This window comes from Lepidochelys kempii, chromosome 2 (assembly GCF_965140285.1).
Source record: "Lepidochelys kempii isolate rLepKem1 chromosome 2, rLepKem1.hap1, whole genome shotgun sequence".
Taxonomy (NCBI): domain Eukaryota; kingdom Metazoa; phylum Chordata; order Testudines; family Cheloniidae; genus Lepidochelys; species Lepidochelys kempii.
In genome coordinates this window covers 92,772,930-92,783,107 of record NC_136381.1, presented here as the reverse complement: position 1 = coordinate 92,783,107, position 10,178 = coordinate 92,772,930, and the positions used below count along the sequence as shown (strand labels likewise).

The 10,178-nt window shown below is 43.4% G+C and overlaps 1 protein-coding gene across 1 annotated transcript; it reads left to right on the top strand.

Moving 5' to 3' along the window:
• The first annotated feature begins 6,733 nt into the window (after positions 1 to 6,733).
• LOC140906120 (zinc finger MYM-type protein 1-like) lies at positions 6,734 to 7,723 on the top strand. Its single transcript, XM_073329625.1, has one exon. The coding sequence runs from the start codon at positions 6,734 to 6,736 to the stop codon at positions 7,721 to 7,723; it is 990 nt and encodes a 329-aa protein (XP_073185726.1).
• The last annotated feature ends 2,455 nt before the right edge of the window (positions 7,724 to 10,178 follow it).

The window sequence follows — 10,178 nt, the reverse complement described above, 5'->3', positions numbered from 1 at the left end:
AAAAAGGTAAACTCTGGTATAACAGGACTCAATAGCCTTTGAGGCCATTGGAAAGACTCTCATTGACTTCAGTAGCCATGGGATCAGGACACAAATGGGGAAAGTGCAATCATAAGCTCTTCAAATACATTATCTAGCACTAAGGGGTCCTCAAAGGGGCTTCTAGGCACTACTGGAATATAAACAATTACATCCGTAAACTAGAAACAAAACAGACATAGCTGTTATCAAAGGATTTTATTCACAGCTGTAAAGCTTCCTAAAACAGCCAAAAATATAGTTATGCATCAGTATGAAATAGGTATAAATTGCATAAGTTAAAACTGCAGGTGGTATTCTAAGGACCTGCTAAAAAAAGTAGCCTGACAATAAACCCTGTAAAGAGAATGTTGTTTTGGAGCCAAATGACCTGCATGCTGATTTGATGACGCAGGTGAAAAAAATAAGCTGTCCTATACCTTCTGTTGCATGCAGAGATTTTTGTAAATCCAATCTCTGTGGAAATCAAGTAGCCTGCACTGACTCCTCCACTTTGCAGTCTGAATATTATTAATACTTTGGATGTGGGCCACAAGAGGAAGAATATGCATATCTACAATATTGATCAGAGGCTCTTAAATACAATAATCTTTACCCTCTTTCTAGAGTCTCAGTATCAAAAATACACTTACCTCCAGATTATACAGATCACAGAAACCCACAAAGTGAAACATGCTGGACAGACATGGTCTCAAACTCTGTCTTCTCTTGCATGTATGATTCTTTGCCAAGCTGTGTAAGAAGGAGACAAGATTCAGAGAGGCTATTCTTTTGGCTTTGTTATCCTTAAATTGTTTAGCTATTATACTTGTTAGAATGACTTCAGGGCTCGGGTCAGTAGAGTCCTACTGTATTTCTCCCTAATGAAAGGAAATGTTGTTTGTGTGGATTCTAGGCTGGCACGTGAACGTTAACTAAACTACTAGCTGCTAACTTATATGTTGTTTGTTTTAAGAGGCATATGCGGGGTTGGGAGGGGACCTAGCTTTTTATTCCTTTGCTGTTTTTCTAATTCAGAGTTTTAGAAACTGATAGAATGAGAGCTTCAAGAATGCAATATTTTTGCTCATTGATACAGAGGGAAGATCATGTTTCTTTTTCCATCAGTGGCCAGTGGGTTTTATGTCATAAGTAGCTGGTTGAATATTTTTTTGATGGAACAATTTTCCTTTGGAATCTGCCATTTCATCAATTTCAAAACTGTCCATGGGAATTTCATTTTGTGGAAAATTTCAGAACTTTATATTTTTTGTTCCAGTTCTGAATAGAAACTAATTTTGAAATCATGGAAAATTTTCTATGAAATGGAAATCCCAGTTCCCACATAGCACTAATCATAAGATGAAAAAGTTTAAGGCCAGAACTGTCTGTGTATTTGTTCTGTTCCTAGCAGTTTGGCCCTCTGAGTGCTACAGGGATGCAAAAAATTATTAATTGTGAAGAGGGGTGACTCGTCATTTGAGCACCTTCTTGTGGCTGGGTGTGGCATTTGGTGTTCCCATTTGGCACCCCCCTAACAATGACTGCTCTGGTCCTCTGGTGGTCCACCTCTCCCCGTGACTTGGCCCTTCAGCCAGATCACAATTTAAATCTGCCCCTTCTGGGGTAACAGTCCAACAAGTAAATACTCAAAAAGGTCTTCAGCCCCAACTCCAAATGTCTGACCAGCACACCTCCTTCCCAGCATGCCTACAGAGTAATGGAAAGGTGGATTCAGCTGTAAAAACAGCTCAAGAGACTGTCCGACAAGGCTGTTTCTTCTCATTCAAACCCCTTGTTAGTATTTTTGGCACACAGGAATATCCCATCACTGCGGTGCCAAAACAGTCTAGCACAGGCATTGGTGTCATGAAGGACCCGAACCCTGTTACCAAGAAGGGGAGACCTGTTGCAGCCAGAAGGACGGAAACACCAGACAGAGGAGATGGCCAACAATCAGAGAAAGCAGGCACAAGAGTACTACAGGTCAGCCAAGGACCTACCAGCCCTGGAGACAAGTACTCCTGTAAGGATCCAGCCATTAGAGATAGGTTCGTCATCTGCTTCATATATGAACTGCTTCCTCTTTTTTCTAATATGGATTGGATCTGGTTCAAAAAGTGCCGGTACATCCAACTCCTCCGCAAGTTCACCTGCATCTACCAATGTTTTCTCAAAGTCTGTGTCACTTCTGCGGCCCCCAAGAAACTTCTTGGTTTCTCCAAGTTGATTAATGGTGTCACGTATGTCGAATTCTTTCGCCTGAAGTTGTTTGCTAGTCATGTTGATCTCAAACAATATGTCATACCAAACAACAAGAGAAACAAGAAACTTGAAACTAGAAATGGCTTTTGCAAGATCCTTTCCATCAACTCGTGACGTATTGCCAGATGATCCTGTTAGAGTAGTGTCATCATAGATCTCTGTCGAAGAAGGCTGTTGCCTCCAAGCAACGCTTTGCAGCATCATTAACAACCAAATTCAATGTGTCTGTATTCACACTGTCAGTCTTGGCAGGACCATCCTGGGATGGATGGAGAGACTCAGCTAGGAAGTACTGCAGCTCCCTGCTTGCCCTACACTCCTCTCCCTCACCAATACCACATAGTTGGAGCCAATCAATCGCTATTTGCATTTGAAGCCATTAGTGCAGCTCTACATTTCCCTTTAGCCCTGATCTCTCTTTGGGGCACCGTGTCTCTCTGGCTTTGTCCTTCTCTCCTCACCTGGGTCCCAGTTTGCAGAAAGACCCAGCCCAGGGCAGCTCTGACCGTTTCCCTGCTTACAGAGGCTGGGGCAGGGAGAGGGGCACCAGGGCAGCTCAGCTCTGTGGGCTGCCGTCCCCTCCAGTGGCCCCAACTGTGAGGAAGAACTTACCTTGGCCAATGCACCGGTGTCCTCTTCCTCCGCCGGGCTGCACAGCAAGGCTCTTTTGTTCTTCGGGGGGGGCAGGAGGGGTGAACAAGCTCTCCGTGCCCCCTGCTGGGGCTGAGCGTGGAGGCTGAGCCGAGGCAGCTGCCTGTTTCCTTGCTAAGCCCTGCTGCCGGCAGGCTCGCTTTTTGGCACCTCCAAATTTTGACACCGTAGATGGCCGCCTAGTTCGCCTAGTGGTTACACCAGTTCTGATCTAAGGGTATGTCTACATGTGAAGGCATACTGAGCTAGTGCTAATGTAGGTAGCATGGGTCCCATAGCAGTGATGCTGTGGCAACATGAGCTTCAGTGCAGGTTGGACAAGCCTGCCTGGCACTCTGGTGCAACAGCTTCATTGCTATTGGTATCTGTGCTAGCTAGAGTACGTCTACATGTGCTGCAATCACACTTCCAGTTGCAGTGTAGACCTATCGTAACACAGATCTTCTTTTCTGTCTGTTCACATAATCTCATCTCAGTTAGGTGAGCCCCTTCCAATCCATATTGCCTGTCTCTCCTTACCAGAGAAAGTTTATTTTAATCCTCTACCATGTCTTTGCACCACTGCTGTCTGTAATTTTATTCCTGGAGGAATTCTGTGCCACTCTGCATGTGCATATTTCATGTGCCATGCATATTTATAATTTTTTTTGCATAAAATAGCTTCTGCTGGAAAGTTACTGAAAAGTTGCCACAGTTCCACCTTTTTCACACCAGAGGGTGCTGCGGTCCTCAGTCTAGTCCCTTCCTCCAAGGGCAAACTGCAGTCTGGCTTAGCCCCGTTCATCACTGGCTCCCAATAAGCCTTTTCATGATTGGCTGAGGCTCTGCGCAGCCTCTCTGGCTTGCTTTAACCCCTTCCACACCAAAGTGGGGCAGCTGCCCTACTATAGCCTCATTACTTGTAGTCACTCAAAATCTATCTTTCTGTAGTTAATAAATTTATTTCATTGTTTTATCTAAACCAGTGTGTTTGGACTGAAGTGTTCGGGAAACTCCATTTGGGATAACAAGATTTGTGCATATCATTTTCTATTAATAAATTATGGACTTTATATGAGCTTGTATTGTCCTGGAGCATGCTGGGCAGTACAAAATGCACATTTCTGGGCAAAAGCTGCTTCAAGAGGGCACTGAGAACACAAACACCAAGGCTGCACGCAGCTCTGAATAAAAAATAAAAATAAAAATAAAAGAAACCATCTCCTTGCCAGTTCCTTCAGCACTTGCCTTCAGGCAGCGTTTGGGGAAATTAAAGCTTTTAAGGCTCAGTCTGTTGAATCACTAAAATAAAATTCTTCTTGTTAACTTCTGTTCTCCTTTTAATGTAAAAATGTTATTTTACAGGAGAGCCTGTAATTAGAAATGAAGATTTTCATTTTTTTTAATAATGTATGAAGATGCTCATAGTTAATGATGTTTTGTTCATAAAACACACACATCACACATGCGCACACACACACTCCCAAGTTTAATACATAACATATCCACATACAAGTGAACTGATCTGCAGTTATGGGCCAAGCTGAAAACAGTCACAAGCTAATGTACTCATGGTGGATACGTATACATTATATACACACATGTATTTACACCCAGCCATCTGAATCTTTGAACCATGCTAGCTTATGTTTTGTATCACAATCAAATTAATCAGAATAATCACTTGTGTAAATTATATATCCCAATGTAATTAGAATTAACTAAGACATTTAAGACAGTAGTCTGAAAAATTATTTACTCCTGGGGGAATTTGTGCCAAAAAATAAAAAATTCTGCACACAATATTTAAAATTCTGCAAAGTTCTGCATATTTTATTCATCATAATAACAGACTATAATCACACCAGTTTCAGTTATTTTGGTAATTTATTTCAAAATACCTGAGAGCAAGTATGTCTGTAACAATACAGACAACAAAAAAAGATTTAGGAAATGCTTTTTGACAAATAGATTCCTTACTAGGCATATTAATACAGAACTCTGAGAAACAATTCATGTAAACTACAATACAGAACTGTATTTCCCACACCCCTCAGAAGCAGTGCAAAGACTTAGGGGAGTCAGGGATAATGGAGGTCCTGAGGGAGAGGGAAGTAATTGCTAGGAAGGAGCCTGGGTATGAACTTGAAGGGCTGTTGTGTAGGGGTGGGGAAAGTATGGAACAGTGGGGGTTTTTGAGGGGTGGGGGGTGGGGACAGATTGTTAGAGAGGGTCCCCCATGCAGACCGTGGCTGACCCTAGCCTCTCCCATTCAGTCAGGCACATCTGCTCCTCTCCCCATGTGTCCCTGCCCCGCTTTCTCCATGTAGCTCTGCACCCCCTCCTCCTTTGTCCGTGTGTACCTGCACCCCCTCAGTCAGCCCCCTCCCCTCCTCTCCATGTGTCCCTGAACCCCCTGTCTCCATATGTCTCTGTGACCCAGCTCAGCCATCCCTCTTCCTTCTGCCCACACCCCCTCTGCCCATATGGCCCTGCACCTCCACTTCCAGTTAGCCCCTGGCCCAGTCTGTCCTTCCCCACTAGTCCTTATGAGCCCCTGACTGACCCGCCCAGCACCCCACACTGTCTCCCCACATCCCCTGTCTCCTGTGCTGGACAGGAGTGGCTGCTCTGTTCTAGCACCGCAGCACCCTCTGGTGTGAAAAAGGTGGAACTGTGGCAACTTTTCAGTAACTTTCCAGCAGAAGCTATTTTATGCAAAAAAAATTATAAATATGCATGGCACATGAAATATGCACATGCAGAGTGGCACAGAATTCCTCCAGGAATAAAATTACAGATAGCAGTGGTGCAAAGACATGGTAGAGGATTAAAATAAACTTTCTCTGGTAAGGAGAGACAGGCAATATGGATTGGAAGGGGCTCACCTAACTGAGATGAGATTATGTGAACAGACAGAAAAGAAGATCTGTGTTACGATAGGTCTACACTGCAACTGGAAGTGTGATTGCAGCACATGTAGACGTACTCTAGCTAGCACAGATACCAATAGCAATGAAGCTGTTGCACCAGAGTGCCAGGCAGGCTTGTCCAACCTGCACTGAAGCTCATGTTGCCACAGCATCACTGCTATGGGACCCATGCTACCTACATTAGCACTAGCTCAGTATGCCTTCACATGTAGACATACCCTTAGATCAGAACTGGTGTAACCACTAGGCGAACTAGGCGGCCATCTACGGTGTCAAAATTTGGAGGTGCCAAAAAGCAAGCCTGCCGGCAGCAGGGCTTAGCAAGGAAACAGGCAGCTGCCTCGGCTCAGCCTCCACGCTCAGCCCCAGCAGGGGGCACGGAGAGCTTGTTCACCCCTCCTGCCCCCCCCCCAAAGAACAAAAGAGCCTTGCTCTGCAGCCCGGCGGAGGAAGAGGACACCGGTATATTGGCCAAGCTAAGTTCTTCCCCACAGTTGGGGCCACTGGAGGGGACGGCAGCCCACAGAGCTGAGCTGCCCTGGTGCCCCTCTCCCTGCCCCAGCCTCTGTCAGCAGGGGAACGGTCAGAGCTGCGCTGGGCTGGGTCTTTCTGCAAACTGGGACCCAGGTGAGGAGAGAAGGACAAAGCCAGAGAGACACGGTGCCCCAAAGAGAGATCAGGGCTAAAGGGAAATGTAGAGCTGCACTAATGGCTTCAAATGCAAATAGCGATTGATTGGCTCCAACTATGTGGTATTGGTGAGGGAGAGGAGTGTAGGGCAAGCAGGGAGCTGCAGTACTTCCTAGCTGAGTCTCTCCATCCATCCCAGGATGGTCCTGCCAAGACTGACAGTGTGAATACAGACACATTGAATTTGGTTGTTAATGATGCTGCAAAGCGTTGCTTGGAGGCAACAGCCTTCTTCGACAGAGATCTATGATGACACTACTCTAACAGGATCATCTGGCAATACGTCACGAGTTGATGGAAAGGATCTTGCAAAAGCCATTTCTAGTTTCAAGTTTCTTGTTTCTCTTGTTGTTTGGTATGACATATTGTTTGAGATCAACATGACTAGCAAACAACTTCAGGCGAAAGAATTCGACATACGTGACACCATTAATCAACTTGGAGAAACCAAGAAGTTTCTTGGGGGCCGCAGAAGTGACACAGACTTTGAGAAAACATTGGTAGATGCAGGTGAACTTGCGGAGGAGTTGGATGTACCGGCACTTTTTGAACCAGATCCAATCCATATTAGAAAAAAGAGGAAGCAGTTCATATATGAAGCAGATGACGAACCTATTTATAATCTGAAAGAAAAATTCAAAGTGAACTTTTATTTTGCTGTCATTGACACAGCAATACGTTCAGCTGAAGAAATATTCATATTGATGCAGCAAATTAGTTCAGTATTTGGCTTCCTATATGATATTTACAGTTTGCAAAATACAACATCAAAGCAAATTATGGAACATTGCTTGAATGTGGAGCAAGCTTTGCAACATGGTGAATCCAAAGATATCGATGCCTTTGACTTGTGCAATGAATTGCAAGCTATTGCAAGACGAGTCCAAAAGAGTGCATCACCACAAGATGTTCTGAACTTCATATGGAAAAATAAGCTGACAGATACTGTCCCCATTACAGTTATTGCTCTTCGCATCCTCTTGACTCTCCCAGTCTCTGTGGCCATTGGTGAGCAAAGCTTCTCGAAGCTCAAGTTGATAAAAACAAACATGCGAACATCAATGTTGCAACAAAGACTTGTTGGGCTATCTACCTTGTCAATAGAACATGACATTGCTCGCAGCATTGACTTGGAGGAACTGGTTTCTAAATTTGCTAAACTGAAAGTGCGGAAAAATAAATTCTAAATTATAACGTGTTACTCTGTGACAGTGTATTGTGTATAATGTATATGATTTATTTTAAGATCCATGCTATGTTGTGCAAAGTGAAAACAATAACAATGTCAACACAGTCAGGTTATTCATTTATTTTCATTAAATATGTAGACTAATGAAATTAATAAATTTTCAAGCCGAATCTGCATTAATTCTAATGAACAATGCCACATTATGCAGTATTCATTTTTGAAAGTTTATAATAAGCGATGCTCTGGGGGGAGGGGAGGGGAAGGAGGGGCGCAAGGTGGAGGTTTCACCTACGGCGAAAAATATCCTTGCACCGGCCCTGCCTTAGCTGAGAAGAGGGAGCAGGAAGGACATAGAGCAGCTGGGTGTCCTTGAATGTAAGCTGAGTGTCCTTGAGTGTAAGCTGAGGCAAGGAGGTCAACTCTGAATTGCTTTCTAACATAAGGAAAATCAATAAAGTTGTTTCAGATGTATTTCTTTGTGTTCCTGAGAAGGTGGACACTTAGGTCACGAAGAGCAGGAACTTGCTGATAGCATAAAGGATGATATTGAAATAAACATTATGTGAGGGGAGAAAGACATGTCAGATAATTCCAGTAGAAGTGGCATTGAGGACAATGTGATGAAGACGGTGATCAGCTGATACACAGATATAGATGAGCTGGAGTAGTCCAGCATTAAGGTGAATGCCCAAGAGACCAGAGACAATGAGGCAGAGCTTCAGCCACCCATTTTTTAGATAGGACTTTAATGACAACATGCTTATCAAATAGTACTGAGAACCTTGAACCATGACTAGGGCTGACTGTGTGGAGTGCATCATCTCAAGAATAAAACAACAAGGTTGTGACGGGTTGGATCACAGAAACCCTCTTGGGACTGCCAACTAATGTGCCAAGACTACTTCTGCCCCTGCTTTCCCTGCCAGCTTGGGACTCCTGCACCCTGTCTTGCTGAGCCAGATGCAACAGTCTGCTCCAGCACAGACCCAGGGTCTGAACCACGTGCCCCAAAGCTACAGACTTAACTGAAAGCAACTTAAGTTTCCTGTCTTTGACACTCAGATGCCCAACTCCCAATGGAGTCCAAACCCCAAATAAATCCATTTTACCCTGTATAAATCTTATACAGGGTAAACTCATAAATTGTTCGCCCTCTATAACACTGATGGAGAGATATGCTCTGCTGTTTGCTCCCCAGATATTAATACATACTCTGGGTTAATTAATAAGTAAAAAGTGATCTTATAAAATACAGAAAGTAGGATTTAAGTGGTTCCAAGGAGTAACAGACAGAACAAAGTGAATTACCAAGCAAAATAAAATAGAACACTATGTCTAAGAAAACTGAATACAGATAAAAACCTCACTCAGTAAGCTTCCTTTTACAGACTAGTCTCCTTCTAGTCTGGGTCCAGCAATCACTCACACCCCCTGTAGTTACTGTCCTTCATTTAGTTTCTTTCAGATATCGTTGGGGGTGCAGAGGCTCTCTCTTTAGCCAGCTGAAGACCAAATGGAGGGGTTAAATAGACTTTCTCTTGTGGATGGAGACCCCCTCTTCTCTCCTAAGTCCAGCTCCAAGATGGAGTTTTGGAGTCACGTGGGCAAGTCACATGTCCATATGTGACTGAGTTTCTTACCAGCCAAGCCACATTCCTGGGAAAGCTCAGATGTGGATTGGTGTCTTCAAGATCCATTGTCTGTTAAGTGCTTCTTGATTGGGCATTTAACTTTCACATTCCTTTCTCAAGAAGCTGACCAAATGCTTACTAAGTCTACTTAGAAATCAAGCAAGTCCATAGCCAATATTCATAACTTCAAATACAAAAATGATACATGCATACAAATAGGATGAATAGATTCAGTAGATCATAACCTTCACAGAGATATGTTACATTGCATATGTCATAAATATAAAGGGAAGGGTAAACCCCTTTGAAATCCCTCCTGGCCAGGGGAAAGCTCCTCTCACCTGTAAAGGGTTAAGAAGCTAAAGGTAACCTCGCTGGCACCTGACCAAAATGACCAATGAGGAGACAAGATACTTTCAAAAGCTGGGAGGAGGGAGAGAAACAAAGGGTTTGTGTGTCTGTCTGTAGTCGTCTTGGCCGGGGACAGAACAGGAATGGAGTCTTAGAACTTTTAGTAAGTAATCTAGCTAGGTATGTGTTAGATTATGATTTCTTTAAATGGCTGAGAAAAGAATTGTGCTGAATAGAATAACTATTTCTGTCTGTGTATCTTTTTTGTAACTTAAGGTTTTGCCTAGAGGGGTTCTCTATGTTTTTTGAATCTAATTACCCTGTAAGATATCTACCATCCTGATTTTACAGGGGGGATTTCTTTATTTCTATTTACTTCTATTTTTTATTAAAAGTCTTCTTGTAAAACACTGAATGCTTTTTCATTGTTCTCAGATCCAAGGGTTTGGGTTTGTGGTCACCTATGCAAAT

Bases quoted from the DNA above. Each gene is read 5' to 3' on its own strand.
- LOC140906120 (XM_073329625.1), top strand. From the start codon at position 6,734: ATGCTGCAAAGCGTTGCTTGGAGGCAACAGCCTTCTTCGACAGAGATC.